The sequence below is a fragment of the Amblyomma mixtum genome, chromosome 8 (genome assembly GCF_055824585.1).
Source record: "Amblyomma mixtum isolate Tamu chromosome 8, ASM5582458v1, whole genome shotgun sequence".
In the NCBI taxonomy this organism is placed as follows: Eukaryota; Metazoa; Arthropoda; class Arachnida; order Ixodida; family Ixodidae; genus Amblyomma; species Amblyomma mixtum.
The window spans coordinates 94,886,800-94,910,378 of NC_143019.1; the positions used below are offsets into that span (position 1 = coordinate 94,886,800).

The window sequence follows — 23,579 nt, forward strand, 5'->3', positions numbered from 1 at the left end:
CTGGGTAGGCAGCTTGGCAGTGAGAGCGGCTAACAATAAGATTACAATGGTGGTCGTCATGAACGGGGCAAGGACCAAGGAAACAGCAGGTGCTTCACATCCGTATCAAACAAACGAAAAACAGCTTCTGCTCTTTAACTTAAATGCTGCACCAGCGATCAGAAGCTGCCTTTCACAGATTTTATTTACTATAAATAATAATTAAAAAACTGTAAAAAACTGTATGCATAGCAGTAAATTTAGTTCATGACAACCTTTAGTTCATGGTCACCTGCTTTTGGGACCAAAACTGCGCGGCAATGACAGTTTTCCACAGTTCTGTCAGAGATGCTTTACCACACGTATGCTGCTAGGAATGTAAACATAGGACTACTCCAAAATGGCAAAGGATTCCGTGGCTTTACAATTCTGGAGTGGAGCTCGGCCAATTAAAGGGTCACTCTTGGAGAGAGTGGTTGGTGGGGGGGATCCCATCTGAACCACACATTTCTGTGAATTTTTTCGCCAAAAAAAAAGGGGGGGGGGGGGGGGGGGGTTCAGAGCACAGTTCTCCTTTAAAGGGACACTGAGGAGAAATTGAAGTTGGCTTGTATCGACAGAATACCAGCTCCTGATTACAAAAACGCCACTCATACTGACAACAAAGCTCTTGTAACGTAGAAAAGAGCAAGAACCAAAATACAGGTATCGCCGCCACAGGCCAAACTCGCAAGTACAAGCGTGGTGACGTCATAGGACAAAGCAGTGTTGCTAGAATAGTTCTAGCAACTCTAGAACCCGAGTAGCCATGAATCACTGAGGCGCAGCCAATGCATGCGCAAATCTCCTTGACAGCGCCAGATGGCGCCACGTGCCCGGCAGCTACGCGCGCGCCTGAAGCATCGGGACCAATCAGCGCCTGCTCACCCGCAGTAGGCTGGCTCCCGGTATTCCGCTAGTGGTAACAAGGTACACGGCCATGGTACACGGTATGCTAAAGGTGTCTATTTGCGAGAACTTCGTTGGCAACTTCAAGAACGATATTCATTGTAACGCTGGCAAAACGCCAGTGCAAACGTAAGTGAAGCGACTGTAGCGACGGCCGCAATAGCCGATAGATGCCTTCACCGTGCGGCCGGCGGTAGCTTTCTTTTCGGCTGCTGCTAGGCCGCACTGCTGGCCGCCAGAAATCACGGAGTCTGCGTTACGTCACGTGCACGTCATGTTTCACGTCACTTAGTCCTGTGTCGTCATAAGAGAGTCCCAAGTTTGAATCAGAGCGGCGGGAAAAACTTTTTCAACTTCGAATCCAAGTTTCTTAGAAATAAATGCATCTTTTGCAGCCGGCCAAGTGGCAACAAAGCCATGACATGCCGAACTATCGGATTTTGCTATAAAAAATATATTAATAGTGCTCTCCTCACTGTCCCTTTAATTTCTCGCCCAGTGTTGGGGACAACCTCTATCCCTGCCCCATAAATCCGCCCCTGCTGTGTGGTGTCCTCACACCGCCGTGCAGACTGGGCAGAGCATGTGACGAGCATCTAGTCTCAGCATGCAGCAACAGTGGAAGAACCACACAGATGTATAAGCACGCATCAGTGCCAAGGCACTTGTCTAAGAAGCAAAAACAACTGGAGGGGACACTTCAGCTTCGCCAACAACACTGACACCGGATTTTCTGGTGAACAGGGCCTTTAACCCTACAGTGTTAACACCAATGTCATGCCAATCAGCATCCAAAGGGTGCGCAGCTACGCTCTGCCGGTAGGCCAATGGCCCGGTCGACAGCCGCCACCACCGTGGGCCAGCACGAACACTGTCTTTTGAAGGTGGTTGTAAGGGATCGGTAGTGTACGCGGGGTCATCAGAACGCTGCTGTGGGCGCTCAAAGCGAAGCGTCTCCTTTCTTGGAACGCGGCTGCTCGCGAACGCGCCGGGAAGTACGGGTGTCCCCCCGCCCCGCGGGACCGATTCGATTCGCGCACGTGCTGGCACGAATGTGTATTTGTTTTTACTTGTATTTTGCAATGGAAAGGGCGTTTTGCCCTACGGAAGCTGGAGGGCTGGCCAGGCTCTCGGTAAACCAATCATGTGAGCAGTGTAACATGATTGGAAGCTACCAAATGTGGGCCGGGCCTCTAGGTCTTTAAAACCGGGCCCCGGAGCCGGAAGCGGGTTCTGCGCTAAGGTGAGATGCTCTGCATCTTCGGCTACGCCGAGTAGGGGCCTCCCCTAGTGTTAGCCAGTTCCGCCTTTTTGTTGTTGTGTATCTCTTTGCTGTTTAATTTGTCTCTAGTGCCTGAACTTGTATATGCTGCAAATACCTGTATATAAAACTTCAAGTATTCGTCTTAACCCTGCGTCTCAACTCATCACGAGAACGTCTCTGACGGGGCACCCCTGGTGCGAAGGAACACTTCAGTCTTTCAAGTGAACGAACAGTCTCTGGCGGGGCACCTCTGGTGCGAGGAAAGTAGAGAACCTGTGAACTTTACTGTGGTGTCGTTCTAATGTTGTCATGCCTGAAAAGAGGCCCTGAAAGCAGTGAATCTCCACAACAATGGCGGAAATACAGACGGGCACCTGTCTGGGCTAGTACGAGCAATCATCTCAGTCTGAACAAAACTAAGATGAACAGACTTCATCTTTTCGCGCAAAGCTGTCGCTTGTAACCCAGAGAGTCGAGTGTCGATGCTGCGGGATTGTGAGAACACTGTGGAGAGCAGGGTAAGAGCAATGAAGAGGATGCCCCTATGGGTGCCATGCCTGCATGATCCCCCGCTCTGCATTGGCAGCTTTCACACAAAGTTTAAAGATACTCCAACACGCGGCTAAACCAATTCGAAAACCAAAGCACAGTTTTCTGCAACACACTGAATGGCGTTAACTTGTGCAAAAGCTTCCCAAAGTGCTCGGACGGGGGCATTTGCGCTATTGCTCAGATTGAATGATTTGATTCGATGTGGTAAGGAACGAGTTGAGCATTCCCATAGTCTTGCTTGTTCCTTTCTCTTTTCACCATGGTCTGGAATGCATGCTTGAAACTGGCCAATGGGTTTCTTAAACACTGGAGAAGCGGGAACGCTGGCAGCAGTGACCGACCTGGTAGTGGTGCAGGCCTAGTGAGCGGGTCAGGGCGGCTAGAGTAGTGCGCTTGCCACAGCCGCGTGAGCCACTCAGCAGCACACAGGGGGGCATCCGCTGCCGCAGGGACCTGCACAGCGGGGCACAGCAGCTGGCTTACCTCCGCTGCTCCCGTGTCAACCATGGGACGTGCAGCCAAAAAATAATGACAGGACAATCAGACATCTAATCATCATCATCATCATCAGCCTGACTACGCCCACTGCAGGGCAAAGATCACTCCCATGTATCTTTAATTAACCCTGTCCTTTGCCAGTTGCGGCCACTGTATCCCCGCAAACTTCTTAATCTCATCCGCTCACCTAACTTCCTGCCGTCCCCTGCTACGTTTGCTTTCTCTTGGAATCCACTCCGTTACCCTTCAGGACCAGCGGTTATCTTGCCTTCGCATTACACGCCCTGCCCAAGCCCATTTCTTCCTCTTGATTTCAACTAGGATGTCATTAACCCGCGTTTGTTCCCTCACCCACTCTACCCTCTTCCAATCTCTTGACGTTACACCTCTCATTTTCCTTTCCATAGCTCGCTGCGTTGTTCTCAACTTAAGCTGAACCCTCTTTGCTAGCCTCCACGTTTCTGCCCCATAGGTGAGCACCAGTAAGATACAGCTGTTGTGTACTTTTCTCTTGAGACATTGGTAAACTGCCATTCATGATCTGAGAGAACCTGCCATATGCGCTCCACCCCATTCTCATTCTTCTAGTTATTTCTCTCTCGTGATCCGGATCAGCGGTCACTACCTGCCCTAAGTAGACATATTCTCTTACTACTTCCAGCACTGCGCCACCGTGCATGAGACATCTGATGCAACATATCTAGGAAAGCAGTAGGATTCACCCTACTAGGATTTTACACAAGTGGCAGAAAAAGTGATGCTCAGAAACCTGGTCACCTGCGCACAACCACGAGCGCAAGTCAGTTTCCCATGTCGGCAGAGAAACACGGACAGCAGACAAACACTATGAGCCACTCTGCTGGCCCTGGACATGCCACACACACACACAAGACAGACACTACCATATTTTCCAGTGTACAAGACGCACCCTTGTATAAGACGCACCCGCCATATATGCAGGCTGTCATTGAAAAAATTGGTATATAAGACGCACCCGTGTATAAGACACACCCCAATTTACCCAGTTAGGCTAGTGAGGCTTAATTAAGCATTCTTATGCGGCCATCGTAAAATGCATCGTACGTGTGAGAAGTTCTTAAGCAACGCTAATTGATCAAAAAAGGCAACACTCACGCCATACCCGCCCACGTTGTAGCACAAAAGAAAAAAAAGCAAAAGAACTCTCTTTATGTCCACAACAATTTATTTTTACATAAAACCTTCAAAGTCTTCATCTTCGGATGCGCTATCGAAAAGGCAACGCGGCTGAAGCATTCTCTTTGCACTAGGTACTTGCAAAGGGTGACTAAAAAAAAACATCGGCTTCTCTTGGCTTGTCTTGACAATGGCGAGAAGCGCGACTATCGCCATCTTTTGGCATTTCACATTACCTTTGCTTGGGCTCTCCGAAACGGCCGCGTGTTTAAGATCCCGGAAGTGGTCAACCCCGCCGTTTCATGATAAAGTTCACCTAAAAAAGTAGCGCATGGCGGTCCCCGTATTGAAGTATTAACCAAGTTACAACCGCGTTATTGGTAGTAATATTTTTTTCGCTGAAAAAAGCTTGAACATGAACCTGAGTAATTTCTGAACTCGCAAAAAAAAACCGGAAAATTCACGTATAAGACGCACCCTTGTATAGGACGCACCAGCAAGATTTTTGGAAAAAAACCGCGTCTTATACACCGGAAAATACGGTAACCCTCAAGACTGGTGCCCATATCAGGCAGGCATTCTTGATTGCTTATTGAGTCGAGGCCAGTCAAGATCCTCAAATTCTGCTCATCTTGAATATGTCTGCTGCTACAGGTCACACTCAACCACTGTCGAGAGATTCTAAAACCTTGTTGCATTTTCGCTGCCAATAATTATACAATCAGCTCGCAAGATTAACCTGAGATGGTTAGATTAAAATTTTTGTGCGTCAGAGTATCTTAATTTGTTTGCAAAAGTAATTTCGTTTTTTTTCTTTTCCGACAAGCTCAAGTAGCACTGTAATAAGGGAGTAATTACTCATTGGCATCCACCCGAGCGCAGCCATACGGCTACAAAGGAAAGCTACACAGCTTTCTCAGAAACTTCGTGGTTAAAGAAAAATTCGTCCTGGTCCGGGGTTCGAACCCAGGACCACCGCTTCACCGGAGCAGTCGCTCTACCAATTGAGCTAAACAGGACGGCAAGCTTATGGTAGGGCGAGAGCGAATTGATCAATAACTCGAAGTGGGAACTGTGTTGGTCAAATGTTTTTAGGGGAATCCCCCAAGGTGGAGTAGATTGATCAATAACTCGAAGTGGGAACTGTGTTGGTCAAATGTTTTTAGGGGAATCCCCCAAGGTGGAGTAGATCTTGGGGGATTCCCCTAAAAACATTTGATCAAGCAGCACTACGGCAAAAGCGCGTTAATTCAACTTCAAGAGACAGGAAAAAATGTCATAACTGTCCGCAAGTTCGAACTGTCAAATGACGCTGAAAAAACTGGCAATAACTGCTTGCATCATGGTGAATTTAACTGCTGAAAGACTGGCAAATGGTAGCCCGATTTTAAAATGAAAACAGCATGGCAATGACTATTTTTCACGTTTCCATTAGTCCTTTATTGCATGCAAACGACACGTGACGGGCGCACTAGAAGAGCGAAACAACGTGGCCACAAGTGAAAGAAACAGCTCAGTGGTGCTGAAGCAGCGAGAAAAAACAGCTGGGGTTCTACATGGCTTGAACCTAGTCATACCAGTGAAAGCTCTGTTAAGCATAGCCTCCACTGTCTCAAATCAAATATCAAGGTCGAGGTCAGGTACCCAATGGTCATAGTCTTACGATCACGTGGTCATACTACCATAGCTTGGATCATACCACCACGCAGTTAAGTTTGATTTGACCTTGTGAGGCATTGAAGGTCATTGTTGATGTGGTGCGTACTTTCTCAAATGTCACGGTCAAAGGTCAAGGTCAGGTACCCAATGGTCATGGTCTTATGATGATTATTGGAAAAACCGCACTAAACGAAAGGACAACGAAAAAGAGTACAACAGGACCGGCGCTGACTATCAACTGAAGGCTTTATTAGGAACAACACGCAATATATACTCCAATGACAACCAAGAACGCACGGCAACACCAAAAGCTACAATGATACATCAATCTCCTGGATCCAGATACTTCAGTTCACAGTCATGAACTGTTACAGAGGGGATGCTCACGCACGAGTCACTGTTTTTTTTTTAATATGAAAGGCTTCACTGATTTCCCGTGTTAGTTTATCTTTGTGTTTGTACGGAATCTTAGTTTCATTAAAAATGGGGGTGCATGATTTTTCAGAAGAATCAGGTTGGTTATTCTGGGAACAGTTCCTGTAATGCAAGGCCAAGTTTGACGACGGAGCCCCCCTTAATGAAGTGAAGCCTTTCATATTAAAAAAAAAAAGGGACTCGTACATGAGCATCCCCTCTGTAACAGTTCATGACTGTGAACTGAAGTATCTTGATCCAGGTGATTGATGTATCATTGTAGCTTTTGGTGTTGCCACGCGTTCTTGGTTGCCGATGGAGTATACATTGCGTGTTGTTTCTAATAAAGCCTTCAGTTGATAGTCAGCGCCGGTCCTGTTGTACTCTTTTTCGTTGTCCTTCGTCTTAGCGCGGTTTTTTCCAAGAAACATGTACCAACTAGCTCAACTCTCCGTTTTATTGGAGTCTTATGATGAAGTGGTCATACTATCGTAGCTCAGTCCACACCACCACACAGTTAATTTCGGTTTGACCTTGTGAGGCATTGAAGGTCATTGTCTCAGCCACATGCAAATCGGAAGTTGTACCCCGAGGAGTGAAGTTCTCAGGTTAGAGAAAAAAATGGGGAAGAAAGCACACCAGGGACACGCTGATCAGTGTCCGAAATGGTGCTCAGTTTTGTTAGGGTGGCCAGTTGACCCTTGCTCAGAACAGCGAAACTGAAAATAAGCAGTCATACTGTTCTCGGAGCAGAAGCCATCTGTTCGCCGGTCACACTGGGACCAGCCTGGACGCGGCCTTCCTTCGGGAGCCTGTTCGAATTATCCAAGGCAAGACCCGTATCATCCAAAATCAGCGAGCATCCGATGCCATAGACTGACATGAGCACTGGCTGAGACAGAGCCGGCAGTTCGAATTATATCTAGATTTCCGAAATAACGAGGGTCGAGATAACGAGCTTTTACTGCGCCTCTGAGCAAGCAGTTGCCAGGCACTGCGTAGAACTGGCAACGTTGATACTGATGTGTAGCCGGGCAATTCTTTCCTTAAGCTACCAGCCTAAGCTATTTCTTAGTGACTATAGACCTTTCCGTCGGGTGAGGAGGATGTAAAAACGCCTCCTCACGAGGCTGCTGCAAATCGGTTGCACCGCCGAAGAAGCTTCCACTGCACTGACTCTGGGTCAATGCTAAGGATCAATTTTGGTTCTCAGCATGCAGCTATTAATGCTCCAAGTCTTAGAGTGCAAGCTGCCCTTGTATGAAGACCCTAGTAACAAACCCGAGTTTTGAGTTGCTTCGTTAACTTGACTGATTAGTGACCTGATGGCTAGTCAGGCCATCCATTTAGCAGCACTTGACTGGCTGTTCAGCCAATAAACTGTTCGTTTGAGAGCCTTCCAAACTGCTCTTGCGACAAGTGTCCAATGCTTTCCTGGTATGGTGTGTGCACCTCATGAACCTTTGCACTGCAATAAGGGAGTAATTGCTCGCTGGTATCCACCCAAGTGCAGCTATGCTCGGGTGGATGCCAGTGAGTAATTACTCCCTTGTTACAAATCTACTCCACCTTGGGGGATTCCCCTAAACATTTGACCAACACTGTGCCCACTTTGAGTTATTGATCAATTCGCTCTCGCCCTACCATAAGCTTGCCGTCCCGGTTAACTCAATTGGTAGAGCGACTGCTCCGGTGAAGCAGTGGTCCCTGGTTCGAACCCCGGACCAAGACGAATTTTTCTTTAACTACAAAGTTTGTGAGAAAGCTGTATAGCCTTCCCTTGTAGCCGTATGGCTGTGATCGGGCGGATGCCAATGAGTAATAACTCCCTTATTACAAATCTACTCCACCTTGGGGGATTCCCCGAAACATTTGACCAACCTTTGCATGGAGTGCCACAGTTCTGCCCCAAGTGAGATCTTTTCAATTTCCCCTTTTAAGCACCCGAGAGCCTTCCTTCCCGCTCACCCCGACTGCAGGAAGGGCAGCAGGATGGACTGCAGCCGCTCCACCACGGGTGCCAGCTGTGGGGGCTGGGGGGTGTCCCACACCGGGTGGGGGGGCCATCGCAGGTGGTAGGCCACCATGGCCGCCGGTATGTACGAACCCTTGGTGCCCACCTGCAAGTGCCACACTTGGACCCATCAACAAACAGGCAGCCCTTCCAACGTACCCCGTCCACACCTGTATACTACACGCGCACGCGCACACACACACGCACGCACGCACACACTATATATATATATATATATATATATATATATATATATATATATATATCTGTGAAACTCTTGAATGCGTCACTCCTTTCACCTTTTTGACTACACTGCGAGAGACCCCAAAAAAAAACCAAAACTGAGAGAGCACTACCATTCGAGACATAGTAGAGGGTTCTACCACTAGATCAGGTTAGTAGAGACATTCACGAAACAGCTGGTTAACGTTTGAGTGTAGAGTTGTGTTCTCTTACTGTTATTTTGTTCTGCCTGCGAAGTCGTTACTGCAAATTTAAAACAACAAAGAGTGTGTTTCAAATTTTGTTTCCTGCTTGAAAAATTGGCAATGGAAGCCTACCAAATGTTGCAACAGGCTTTTAAAGAGGGTGCTATGAGCCGCACAGAAGTTTTCGAGTGGTTTGGGCGCTTTAAATGTTGCAAGATGAGCGTTGAAGACCATGCTCGTTCTGGGCATTCTTCATTATCTTGAAATGATGAAAGCGTTGAAAAAATTTGCCAAGAAATCAACTAAGATCGTTGTTCATGATCGACCAAATTTCAGAAGAGACGGGCATGAGTTGGAGCTCATGCCAGCGCGTTTTGACTGAGCAGTTGCAAAAGAGACATGCTTCCGCTAAATTTGGTCCTCTCCTTCCCACACAGGATCCAAAGAAAACATTTGAGTGAATTTGAGCTGGGACTTAAAAAAAGAGACTGAAAGTTATCCAAACTTTTCGGCCAAAGTCATCACAGGTGATGAGAGCTGGTGTTACGGATACGACCCAGAAACTAAGCAAGCGTCATGCCAGTGGAAGTCTCCCATCTCTCTCAGACCAAAATAAGCAAGACAATCGAAGTCGAATGTGAAGACGATGATCACTGTCTTTTCTGATGTTCATGGAATTGTGCATCAGGAATTTGTTCCCCCTGGTCAGACTGTTAACCAGCACTTTTATTTGGAAAGTTTAACACCTCTGTGAGAGGATGTGTGGAGGAAACACTTGGAACTTTGGCAATCAGGTGACTGGTTCCTTCATCACAACAACGCCCCCACACACACAGCCTTACGAGTGACCCACTATTTGGCCTCTAAGGGATGGCCTGTCATTCCCCACCCTCTGTTCTCACCAGACCTAGCCCCGGTGACTTTCTTATCTTTCTGAGAATAAAGAAAAACCTAAAAGGGAAGTGTTCTGTTGATGTGGAGGCGGTAAAAACAGCTTTGCAAAGGGCACTGATCAATGTTGAAGAGTTCCAGAGATGCTTCAAACAGTGGGAAAAAAGACTTGACAAGTGCACCTCATTTAATGGAGAGTAAATAAAGTTTTTATAAAAAGAATATTTTTTTTTTTTGGGGGGGGGGGGGGGGGGAGGGGTGTCCCTTGGTCCCTTGTAGTACACACCAAGTGTACTGTGCCCAGGGTTAAATTCTGACTAAAGACAAAAAAAAGCCGCCACCGTCTGGAAGACATTGAAGTAACGAGCGTTACCTGTTTGGTTTACTAGAACTGATATGGTTGTTTCTACAATGCTATTGTAGATGGCGCTACAAGTCTCAAAGCAATGTGCTGTTTCCTAGTAGCTGCCACAGATGGCGCTGTGATCTCAGGGTGGTAGCAGACCCCACGAAATCTCGAAATGTGACGGGTAAGAGCTCACGCTCTTAAAAGTTGCTGTCAATTTCGTTTGCAATACCCTACTGATGGAGAGACCAAGAGCCAATATTTTTTTTTTTTTAGGGGAGGGCGACCACGGACATGACTTAAAGCAACAATACATTGCGCTGTCATTAATCTGAACTCGCTTAACTCAAATGGCAGATGATATTCAAGCGTTGAACTAATTCTTTGGTCTCATCAACACTGTGCATTAAAAATACCCCATTTACACGATTGTAAGTTGACCTTTTTAAATTTGAAAAGCCAAAGTGGGGGTCGACTAACAATCGAAGCCAAAGCATGGCACCATAAACAAAGGCGAAACGAACAAGTATCAGGGATGCCATACCACGGTTGAAATTTTCTTTCTGCTCTACAGCTCTACTCAGTTGCATCTGGCCATTCTACGCACTTGGGCAGTAGGATTTTCATTTATTTTTTATTTTTTTCACTTTTAACTGCACACTCCACACAGGAGTGTGCAGTTGGGATTGTTGGGATTGTTGATAGTTGATGGAAACGCCACTGTTCCAATCACAGCAACACTGCCACTGTGAGCCCCAGTGCGGGGAGTGTCAGTAGCTGATGGAAAAGCCTACGTCGCAAACGCACAGTTTCTTTTTGGCTCTCTTTAACACAATTAACGACTGCCGGTCAAGTTTTTGCCAGTCTTTAATGTGGTGCTTTGTCAATCGTCACTTGTGCGCTAGGGCCAGTAAGTGTTCAGCGCTTGTTTACGATTACATTCTAGATAGTTGTTCTTTACGCCCACGAAACAAACAACTGAGTGCCTGGCCGCAAGTTCAACGTTTCAGAACGGGCGACAAAATATAGTGACTGCCATGAGGCAAAATTTTCGGTTTTTCCACGCAATGTCGTGGTTCCGGTTGTTTGCGAAGAGTGGAAGAGTAGACCAGTTAGAGAACAGTGCATTCTGAAACAATGAGATCTTGTCACTTGAGACATAACGCGATACACCGTTTTGCTCGGTTCTTGGTCCCGTCAATTCCAGCAAGGACATTGCAATGAAGCCTCGCCGTATTTATTTTTTCCACGAGCATTCCTTATCTCCAACTGCCATTCCTAGACGCATAGAGTTTCTTACTATTACCTAGAGGGAAAGCTGGCGGCGCTGCACTTCAGCCACCATGGACGCCCAAAGCATCATGGGGCGGTGAGCTACTTGTTGCGGCACAGTCATAATTTTTTGGAAACACGGAGTGGCACTACTAAGACGTTTCATAACGAAAACTCTGTTCGTGTGTGCGCAGACGACTTTCGCGCGAACGCAGTGTGCAAAACCCATAGTAGTGAAAACGCGACGACACTCGACGCCAATAAAAGGTTTCACTTTTCCGAAATGCCATTAAAAAACCTCTTATAGTATTTAAGCAACAACATCTTTTTTGAAAACATATTTACTTTTAAAAGTGCGCCTGTTAATTACGAAATATTAGTTTTTATAGTGTTCACTACTTGGCCAATAGGAGAGCGAGTCGTCTCTTATTTTGGGCAAACTTTGCACTTAAATGCTTTTATGCTCGCTTGTTGCAATCATTAGACAAGATATTGAATGTTAGGACGTTTGTAGTTATCAGACAGCTTTATTTTTCTATTATTTTTTGGCCAGAAGTTGCAGTTCCGCAACAAGTAGCTCACCGCCCCATGATGCTTTGAGCGCCCATGGTGGCTGAAGTGGTCTCGAGGGGTCGCCATGCAAACTCCCATAGACGGGCTGCCAGCTTTCCCTCTAGGTAATAGTAAGAAACTCTATGCCTAGACGGCTGCTGAAATACTCAGGCACTTTTTACATCCTAGTCTTCCCATTCGTGGTTCCCTCTCACACACACATGAATCAAAGCAAGCACCCCTGGGCCACTCCTGGTGCATCCCCGGTGTACACTCAGTGTGTTCGTGGACAAAATGGGAAAACAACCGATCACCTGATAGAGCCTGGTGTTGACGCTACAGAAGCAGCCAGCAGCATTGTTAGGGCCAATCAGCTGGGTGACCTTGAAGAACACCACGTGGTTCCTGCAAGACAACAAACCAAACGCCAGTCTGGTGCTTACCACTCACAAAGCTCAATGACACTGGTAATCATGGCAAAGCTCAATACTGTAATCTCAAGTCTGAATTTGCTTGTTTGAGTGCCTGTTTCGACATCAAAAACTGACTAAATTGAAAACCAACAGATGATATCAACAACTATTTTTTTCCATTTGGTTGTGTGGTTTATGAGGGGTTTAACGTCCCAAAGCGACTGAGGCTATGAAGGACGCTGTAGTGGAGGGCTCCGGAAATTTCGACCACCTGGGGTTCTTTAACGTGCACTGACATCGCACAGTACACGGGCCTCTAGAATTTCGCCTACATCGAAACTTGGCCGCCGTGGCCGGGATCAAACCCGCGTCTTTCGGGCCCGCAGCCGAGCGCCGTAACCACTGAGCCACCGCGGCAGCTGTGTTTTTTTCATCTGACATTGTTCAGCTGAATAAGTGAATGACTTAGCAAATCCAGCAACGTGTTCAAAATCGCACCAGAATTTTGCCACTTGTCAGATTTTAATGAAATAGTTGATGCAGCGACAGATTGCTACATTTATGGAGAAAACCAGCAGAAAAGGACGCGCTCACAAGACGATGGAGTTGACAGGGCAATGCCAGACACAAAACTGAATTTTGCTCGGTGAAAATTCTCTTGACAGAGCTGGACGCACATGTGCATAAGCAACAACACCAACAAAAAAAAAATTTGATGGTGCAGGTGCTGATATCTTGCACATGAAAAACTATGTCCCATTCATGAATTTCTATTCTCTTGCAACAAACCTGACCGACCTGTCACGTGCGCATACAGTGCTTAACTACTTTATTTTAAATGCTTTCAAGGTCTCTCGTTCTGTGTTTTTTTGCAGCCGTTGATTCCGACATAACTGTAGAGGGGGCAATACAGTCTTTACAGTAGATGCAATGTTTAGGTAGATTGGCTGTGTTATCTGGTTGTAGCAATGTACAATGCTGTCTCAAGCGATTAACACATTGGCCAGTCTGGCCAATGTAGGCTTTTCCACGTTACAGGGGGAGAGAGTATGCAGCATTGGTTGTACACTTGGTGAACATACTCCGGTGCTTGACGCTGCCTTTCTTATCCGTGCTCTTATTTCGAGAGATACGGGCACACAGTGATGACAGTTTTGTGGGTGCAGAAAATATAACGTTGACACCGTATCTCGCGGCAACCTTTTTAACATTACACGCGACTTTGTGTATATGTGGCATGCATGACCGCCCAAAAGGGGGAGCCCCTTCGATAAATAATAAACAGCATAAGTTTGTGCCTGTGTCGTATTTCATTTTGTCCTCTCACGTTTTGTAAGTAGTGCATGCGTTTGGGAAGAGGATCAAGCAACTGGCCTCTGTGTTAGCACTGTTAGCATTGTTTCACAGAACCCAACTTTAAAAAACCTCTGATGGAACCAGCCATTTGTAAATCAAATTATTCAATACTAGGCATTCAAAGCCAGGTTAAAATTATTCAGCTCATTCTTCTCAGGTTCACGCCGAAAATTCAAATGTCCACGTGATAACTGCTGAATGAAAGGCCGCATGTTATGCAGAAGTTATAACCAGTGCCAAAATTCCCCTGCTTCCCCCGATGGCAGTACAGTCAAGTCCACTTATAACAATACTGGTTATAACAATATATCGGATATAACAATGGTCAGTCATGGCACCATCAGCTTTGCCATGTGTTCTATGGTAAAATAAACTGCTTATAGCAATGCTGTCAAGGCACATTATTGGTTATAACAATTAAATCTGGTAATTGAGTGTCAACCATTATAGAAAAAAAAAGAAGGAAATGCTACAACCACACCAGCAAAACCATACTTACAACACAAAAGCGCACACATGTGGGGCCGACCAATGGACTAAGCTGGCGCGGCAATGCCACGAAAGCAAAAGAGGCAGGCGTCATCGCGTCAGGAGAGCTGCTGCATTGCTGCATTGGTTACGCGTGCCATGCATACCCCCAATCAGTCGGTGCAGTGCGCGTGCATGCAGCCAGCGCCAGTTATTTTCTCTTGTCAGCTGTCACCGCGCCCTTAGTTCTGCATGCTTCTTGAATTTCCCATAAGAATCACTTCCGGAAAATGGCTTCATTCCTGTGACGTGGAGGTGCGCGAAGCTCCCGTTGGCACAGTGATGGCGGTGCTTTGGTCATTAGTAAATGGTGAACATTGTTCCGGTTCCCTGAAGTTCGAATTAACCTGCTTTTACAGGCATTAGAACAGTCAAACCCCTCCGGGTATTTACTGTCAATAAATGCTCTGAAGTTTGTCATCTTTTCTTTTTTTCGGCACAACCCTGTTATAACAATTATTGGTTATAACAATGGTATTTACATGGCACTTGAATATTGTTATAAGTGGGCTTGACTGTAATTGAAGACAAAGCTCGGATGGCACAATGTGGAACTCGAGAGAAAGATGAGCCCACACATCTAAACAAGCCTTCAAAAGTGACAACTGTACCTTAGCGATGAACCATCTGGCAGATATTGTTCCGGGCAGGGTGAACCTGAAAAATATTGATGTACGAATTAAGCTGAATGCCTCGGAGACCACCTTATCCACCACAATGCCTGTGCCATTCTCCTAATTTGCATTAGCGCGTGGATACAAAGTGCAGCTCCAGCTGCTACATTATACTGCCCAGTGAAGAACCCCATGTGGTCAGGTCAGAATTAACTTGACACCTTCGACTACATCATTCTCTCAGCTATGACGTGTAAAAAATCTATAAATCCATATAATTAATTATACTGGGGTGGCAACTAGTAGAATTTTCATTCGACCACCTGGTATGTGCGCTTACATCGCACAGTACACGGGTCTCTAGAATTTCGCCTCCATCGAGATGCGACCGCTGCAGTTGGGATCAAATCTGCATTTTTTGGGTCAGCAGGTGAGAGCCGTAACCACTGAGCCACCGCGGCAGTTAGGTACGGGTTTTAAGTTTAACCTAGCTGCCACGGTGGCTTAGTGGTTATGGCGCTTGGCTGCTTTCAAGTTCAAGCCAACTAAACAGAAACAGCAAATCTTAAGTTGTTTGTCAGTCTTCATTCTACAACCATCTATCCTTTGCATTTTCACCTCTTCAGCTGTTAAAAGTCATACAGCAACCTGTCTACCATTGAGCGCTGTTACAGAACTAAGGATTTCTCCGTAAAACCAACAATGTACAAGGAGCTCCCTAAAATATTTCACAATACCTAACTGCATGCTCCACTAAAATACAAAGGAAAACCATCGCTAGTGGAAGAGCGAGTTGGGCACAAAGTGAACACAAACCAGAGAAACCCACCCACAACAAGAATCATGCAAAAGCATGTATCATACCGGAGACTAACCACAAAATTAGAACTTTTTTTCCAGATATACTCTGATCTCACGGGAATAAACAAGAGCTTGTGCATTCTACCTCAACATTTTATCTCTGAACGCCGCGATCATAACTTGAAAGTTCTTGTACCGCGATGTCGAACTGATGTATTTCGTAATTCTTTTTTCCTCATACTTCCTCACATTGGAATAGGCTTCCCAAGAGCATAGAACAATGTAAAACGGATAAACATTTTCACTCTTTCCTGGCGGCCAATGTGTCGTAGAAGCTTTGCACCCTTTCAGAACTTGTTTTCTCGGACCGCCATTTGAGTGATGCGTTACTATTTTATTTTAGACAAATGTGCCTTATTGTTTATTTTCAATATTTGTGACATGCTCATTTTAGGTATATGTTTACTGTTATTGTCCCCCCTGCTATAATGCCCCTGGGCACTGCAGGTACTTGTATATATAAATAAATTTCAAAGCAGTCACTAAATAGATGATCGACATACCCTGACCACTCACAGTTTGTTGAACTTTTGTTTTCTCGAGTACTTAAGTGACATGGGGAGAGGACAAAAGCACAACTCACTGTGAAGATCGACGGTGACGATGTCGCCCTTGCAGATGTACCTGGAAAGATGTCAAAGAACGTGTGAGTCTCCACAGCATGCACATGCTCTCCACTGAGCTTTCTTATTTATTTATTATTTACAGATACTGCAATCCACAAGGGATTTTAGCAGGGTGGGAATAAAACGCAAACGTAATCAAAGGCAACACAACAGGCAAAGTACACTGCCGGGTACAACAACAAACGCCATAACAATCGCCATTTTAACACAATGCACTAACCAGCAAAATATGAACAATCAATTTTTTTTTTGGGTGGGGGGAGGGGTTGTCAGCAGAGACTGGCGGCAAACAAAGAAAGGGAGGGTTGAGTTACTGCAGTATTATTTAAGTTATTCCAGTCAGTTACAGTCCTGGGAAAAAAAGAATATTTAGAACAATTATTTCTCACTTGGAATGGTGTCATAGTTAGTTGATGCCTCTGCCTGGTGGCATATCCGGAAGAAAATGTAATTATATCAGAGATGTTAACGTTGCAATGTCTATTTACAATCTGATACATAAACTTTAGTCGGGAAACTCGATTACGCTGGGTTAGTTCAGGCAAGTTGGCTTGTCTTAAAAGTTCTGTGACTGACGTACGGGAGAAATTATAATAGATAAAGCGAACCGCGGGGAGCAAGAATAAGGCAAATATTCCAGCACACAGCATACTACAATAGTGCTAAAAGAGACATTAGTCATTTTTGACAATGGCTATGTGCTCCTGTCCCATCAAATGGCCTTATATGCTATGTGCCAGCCAAAAAATGCTAGATTTAAAGTGACACCGAAGGAGGTGGTGTCTGTTCAACAGATTTTGGGTTCGTAACAGAGCGGGAGTACCCATATTAAGTGTGTATTTTGTGTCCCAAATCAGTCTTTTCATTGATGACACATCTTTGCATCTCGCTGGGCATTATGGCTGGCCCTCAACAAATGCTCCCTTCATACTCCACATCATACTCCCTTCAAAAACATAGTGCTCATTAACTCTTTCCCTACCGTGCCCATTGAGCATCGTTAGCCCGCTAACGATGATTTCATGGCCCGATTTCAGAGCCTTCTGCGTTGCTAATCACCACGCTGCAGATACAGTTTGTAGGCCAGGAACCAAAGTTTTGTTTCCGATGTAGTTTTCTTTTGTCCCGCTAGAGGGCACTTTCTAACGTGCTGCGAAGAAATGAAGACGCGGAGCTGCGCCATGTTGCTCGCAGATGACGCCTTCGCCGCTCGACTTCGGAGCCTTCCGCGTTGCTTACAGGCACGATGCGCATCTGGCTTGTAGCCGGGGAGAACTGAAGTTTTGTGTCCGATATAGTTTTTTTTCGCCCTTATAAAACGGCATTTTTTGAACTCGCTCCGAAGATGTGGTACCATCAAGGTCGCTTGGCAGCCTCTACATGGGCGCCACGCGCACTAAATCTTAGCAAATCTCAGGACTTTGTTTCGTCTGCGAGTGATTTAATCGACAACTTGTGTAACAACGAGCCTGAAAATGTTGCAAGACGCTGAAGATGATTGAGTTTTCGCATCGGTGATGATGGAAACCAGCCTAAAACATAGGCAGCTGCGCTCCGATGTAAAACTATAGGGTTTTCAGTTATTGTTTTGTAGCATGAATACTATTCAAGATAGAAATGATTTTTTTTTTGCAGATAGTGGCCCAATAGAGTAACAAACATTTTACATATTTCAGAAATATTTTTAACATTTTTTTCTTTTTAAATACAAGCATGTCTTTGCAAGTTTTGTTCAATTTTTTCCTAGAATCTCGTTTTTAGCAAATGAAATTTTTTTGTTGCAACTTGCAATCTGTTGTTTAGACTTATATGCATAAAAAGCATCTTTATTCAGCTCTGCTTTTGGGCATTGCAATAAATATTGAATGCAATAGTTTTAACAGGAAAAAAAATGTGCTGAAACCTTCAGAAAATGGCCATCTTCCCCATGGTACGAAAAGAGTTAATCACAAAGTGAACAAGACAGAGAAAGCCTCAGGGTGCTGGCCAGCGTTTCGACAATAGGACTTGTCTCCGCCCTCTTGTCGAAACGCTGGCAAGCACCCCTCTATTGTTGGCCTTGTGATTATCGACAACCACCTGACCAACCTGTCTCTACCAGAGTGCTCATTAAAAAAGCCCAAACCATCCCTTTGTCACAATTCATGTTCCTCTGAACACGAGAGTGCTAGTACCCCCAGGTCGGAAAAAACTGTCTGGCGTCGGCGACCGTTTGAAGCCTCGCAGTCAGAGCAGCCCCAGCCCCTCCGGACCTAGGTCACATGACCTTGAGGCATCATCACAACCTGCCCGTCAGATTGTGAGCGAGCTGACCACTGAAGAAGTGAAAAATAGCGCAGCGACGACCAACTTTAATTAAACTTCCATGTGCCGCAGTGGTCAGCTTGCAGAAGAACCGACAAACTGAGCGAGTTTGTGCATACTGAAGAATTAAAAAACAGCGCAGCGACGACAGACAAGACAGAAGAAAGAAGGACAGGCGCTGACTAACAACTGAGGTTTATTGGAAAAAACACAGATATTAAAACTCTCCAAAAAACAACCAGGACGCACGCTTCTCAGCAAACACTTCTAATCATGGAAATCAAGATACTTAACCTCACAGTCATGAAGAAGCACCCAGGCAGTGCTTACACACGTGTCACCATTCCCGCGGTTGTGATATGCCTCACACAGTTCCCTTGTTAATTTATCCCTATGCCTGCAAACAGCTTTTGTCTCATGGAAAAGAGGTGTGCACATTTTGTCATCGGGGGAACCTGGGATATTATTCAGGGGACAGTCTCTGTTATGTAACGCAAGGTTGGACGATGGGGGACCTTTTAACGAGGTATTATGCTGACATCAGCACCCATCTATGTCAGCATAGTACCTCATTAAAAGGTCCCCCATTGTCCAACCTTGCGTTACATAACAGAGATTGCCCCCTGATTAATATCCCGGTTCACTGATAAGAAAATATGCACTCCTCTTCTCCATGAGACAAAACTTGTTTGCAGGCATAGGGGTAAATTAACAAGGGAACTGTGTGAGGCATATCACAGTAGGAAGTGACCAATAGGCACTTACCCATTAACGTTGCCGAGTCTTACGCTTAGGTCGAGCTACAACAGAATCAGCAGCAACAGAAAATGCTGCCACATTCAAATCATCCGCCAAGGGATCACCCAACAGTCTACTGTTCTAAAGTATTCCGTCATAACCGCGTGCTTTCTTTCTCGGAAGGCAACAGCCAACACCTTCTGTTCTAAAGCCCAAACTAATTGGAAAGCCTCTTTGTCTTCAAAACTGAAGAAGAGGTGGGCAGCATTTGGTGCGTCCTAACTTGTGCAGCAGACGGCCACACCGGAGTCACTAAGGGCATGCAAACACCTGAGGGCATGGTTGCAAGGCTGCTACTTTTCAAACACCACGATAGCGCTAGCTGTTGCTGTTCAGTGACAGATAATGTGACGACCAATGACGAGATACATCAGGTGCGTCGCAGGGGCTCCACAACTCCGAATCTGAAACCATGAGGTAGTGCAAGAAACACAAACGTTTGCAAAACGAACGGATTGAAGCTTTTGTTGACGTTTGCTGCAGGTCTCTGTCTTGGTTCCCCAGTGCCTTTTGCATTATGTTCCAAGCAGTTATTTTCGCGCAGCCTCCCCAACTCGCAAATTAACACTTGCGAGTAGCGGAAGCTGTGCAACCGTTTTGGGCAGAAAAGAGGAAATGGCCAAGACAGCCAAATATACGTTGCCCCTGATTTTCCTGCACTCAAAGCCTGCGTCACAAACTGCCAAACCAATGAGGATGCTTTTTGGCGACATCCTGTTCCAATAGCGCACCAGCGTCAACATCGCGCATGGTTTAAGGGGGGACACTACCCTAAACAGTGAACTTTTGAACCACTTGCTCGATTTCATTAAAACTTGTGCGGCTAGTTTATATTACTGCTGTGACCACCTCTGCCAAATTCAATTATTCTAGAATAAGTATGAAGCACGTTATGCAACCTTTATGCCAAGGATGACTATGCTTCCTTAGGAAAACTATTGTTTGAAAAATAAGAGTAATTTTTCCAATCTTTTGTGTTATGTGGCATTAGGAATGTCCACAGCACACAACTGTGGAATTATTTTGCTTAGTTTTCCTATATTTCTAAACAATGATACTATATAAAGAATAATATTGCATTTTCATTTTGCATCAATTTTTTTGAAGTCATTTTCTAGTGTGAAAAAGGAAAAAAATGACAAACTGAGTGCACAGTTGTGTTCCTTGTAAAATTTCGCTCCAGAAAACCTGCTACAATACCAATATTATTAAGTAATATTGGAATGGTAGTTTTTCTAAGGTGACAGTTTACTGAAGAAACAGGAGATGAGAAAAATAGACCCACATGATTTTAAATCGTCCCATTTTATTTTAAGCACTAGAATGACCAAGACAAGCCCCCCCCCCCCCCCCCCCCCCCACTGAATAATAAAATCTGGCAGAGGTGGTCCCAGCAGTGATATTCGCAAGTTTCAATGAAATCGAGCAAGCGGTTCAAAGTTCACTTTTTAGAGCAGTGTCCTCCCTTCAATCTTCTCTCAAAGCACTTTGACGCTGTAATTACTGCAGACAGGCGACACTTCTAAATCACTACACCATGGCACACCATGTAGGTTGACCCCTATGGCTGCAGCCAACTGCATGTAACATAATGCAAAAGGCACTTGAAAACTGAGACAAGGACATGCAGACCACACCAAAGAAAGCTTCAGTCCATTCGTTTCGCAAACATCCGTGTTTCCCGCACTACCGCCATGGCTTCGGATTCGGAATCCTGGAGCGCTGAGACGCGTCTCATTCACTGTAACTCATCGCTGGTTACGTCGTGCGTCACTCAACAGCAACAGCTAGCATAGCAAGCTACTGAAGCCTTCGAGGTCAACGCTTACAAGCAAGCCAGGTACAAATCTCGGAGGCCATGCATTTAGCTGCCACCACCATGTTGCCGCTAACATGGAGACAGAGCCCTGCATCCCCCGTTTACCTGGCCTCTCACCTGACTCAACAATTTGACCTTTTCCACACCTCCTTCAAAGAGGCAGCACAGCATTGCGGGAGCATTGCTTTGTTCGCCGCGTGCTGGAGTTGCTCAGTCGTGGCGGTGCATAGTTTGAATTATCAGTGGAGCACCCCATTGACGTTCGAATTAACAGGCTGACTTCAATGAAATGTGGACAGACCAAATCGTACTGTTTGAATTATCCAGAAATTCAATATAATGAGCTTTAACTGTTCAAAAACTTATGGCAACATGCACATGCTCGTGAAAAGCAGTAATGGTCCTCCTATGAAATTGAAACTGAAATTGAACGTTTATTTCTCCACACACATTACAGTGGAAGGGACACTGGGCAAAAAGCTGCGTATTGCAGCTTGAAGTAGCAGCCAGTGCCCCATGAATACATCGACAGCAGTGTGTTTCGTGAACATCAGGCTTAAGGTGAGCTGAAAATCCCCATCAAAACACAGAAAGAAAAAGGACAACAGTGTAACCCTGACCGCGTGCACACCAAAAGAGAATGCCCATTAATAATAGGAACAATATACAACACAACACACCAAACCTATTTACAATGTGGAACATGCACATGACAGATAACTGATTCTTTGAGATGTCTTGTATACTAATGTTATTTGCTGCCAATATGTTAAGGTAATTTGCTAGGTTATAGGATAAGGACAGTTTACGATATAAAGTACGGCAAAAGGGTAGAAGTGAGGGTAAAAAGACATCGTGTACTGTACACTGGTGTCTCACCTGGGCCGGGAGAAGTGGGCTTTCAGCAGGTCCATGCACTCAATGGTGCTGCTGTACGCCGGACTGCGGACAATGGCCAGGGAGAACTCTTGGGCCTCGGGTGGGGCCGCACTCTTTGGGCCAGGTGGGGCCTCCTGATAGGCAGAGAGAGATTAGAGAAACACAACAGCTGAGACAGAGACGAAGTGGTTCAGATTGTAGTGCCCGAGCGAAGCCAAGTCCAAGCCTCTGTTCTGTGCAAATACTTAAGAGCCAAATGCAAGAAAAGATCGCTGGAAGTTGTTGAGACAAAAGCCAGCCGGCTTCTTGGGTGCAAACAAAAAGCATGGACCAAAAGAAATGTCAATTCAAGCCAAGGCATTTGTCTGAAGGCAGTAATACTAATAATAAGAGTATACTCGCGTAATGAAAACAATTTTTTTCTAGAAAAGTTGACATCAATTTGAAGGGAGGATTCATTAAGCGGGAAAAAAGTTTCAACAGATTTTTTGGGGCAGCTGAAACTTCATATCATACGCCCGCCCACCCGTTCGCCCGCTAGTTCGCCCGCCTGTTCGGCCGCCCATTTGCCCGCCTACTTGCTTCGAACCGATGGTACTTTTTTTTTTTTTTTCTTTATTTGTTTCTTAGAACGTGTCTAAGGGGGGGCCGAAGCTAAAGGCGTAACAACGCCTGACGGGGCCTCGGCCCCCCAATACAAATTCAGCACACAAAAAAAAATATTAATACATTTCGGCAAGCGGTACTGCACTTGTGAATCAAACAAAACATTTGCACATCTGATAATGAAATGTAAATAAATGCATAAAAACAGGGTAGTAGCAAGGCTAAAATAATGAACTTTGGAACAGAGAAAGCACAAAATATTTTTTTTTCTATCTGACTTCCTTCTTTCTAGTTGATAATACGCATACAAAAACACACAATCTTTTACAAAGCAAAGGAAAAACCGCTTGAAACCAAAACATTTTTACACTCTTTTTTGAATACAGGAAATCTTTTGTAGAAATCTACATTGAAATCGGTTCTGTTCAACATCTTAATTGTTTGAAAGTTTAATGTTTGTCGTCCATAGTTTGTTCTTATAGCTGGTAGTCTAAGTGTAGGGTTTCGGATTGAATAGCGAGATGAATTACCTGAGGAAGTTGGATAGAGTTTGTATTTATGAATCCATAGAAGTAACTTGAAATAGTACACCTGGTCGGCCCGGAGCATAGAATATTTTGTGAAAAGTGGTTGTGTGGGTAAGTTTCTGATGTTTCCATGGAAGTTTTCGCACATTCTTAACATTCTTTTTTGTAGCACCAATAACCTGTTGTAGTTAGAATATGTCGTTGTGCCCCATGTTAAGATGCCATAACATAACCTGGAGTAGAATAAAGAGTGATACAATTTTATTTTCAGCCACG

General features: G+C 45.2%; 1 protein-coding gene across 1 annotated transcript in view; it reads right to left on the minus strand.

Moving 5' to 3' along the window:
- LOC149333596 (peroxisomal ATPase PEX6-like) overlaps positions 1–23,579 on the minus strand; it is a 71,281-nt gene that overhangs the window by 27,007 nt on the left and 20,695 nt on the right. The window contains exons 5-10 of the mRNA XM_089558714.1: positions 22,171–22,304; positions 16,328–16,368; positions 14,881–14,926; positions 12,287–12,377; positions 8,438–8,589; positions 3,085–3,196 (exon numbers count right to left, since the gene is read on the minus strand). Of these exons, the coding sequence (XP_089414840.1) occupies positions 3,085–3,196; positions 8,438–8,589; positions 12,287–12,377; positions 14,881–14,926; positions 16,328–16,368; positions 22,171–22,304 (576 nt within the window). The remainder of the gene's footprint in view (positions 1–3,084; positions 3,197–8,437; positions 8,590–12,286; positions 12,378–14,880; positions 14,927–16,327; positions 16,369–22,170; positions 22,305–23,579) is intronic.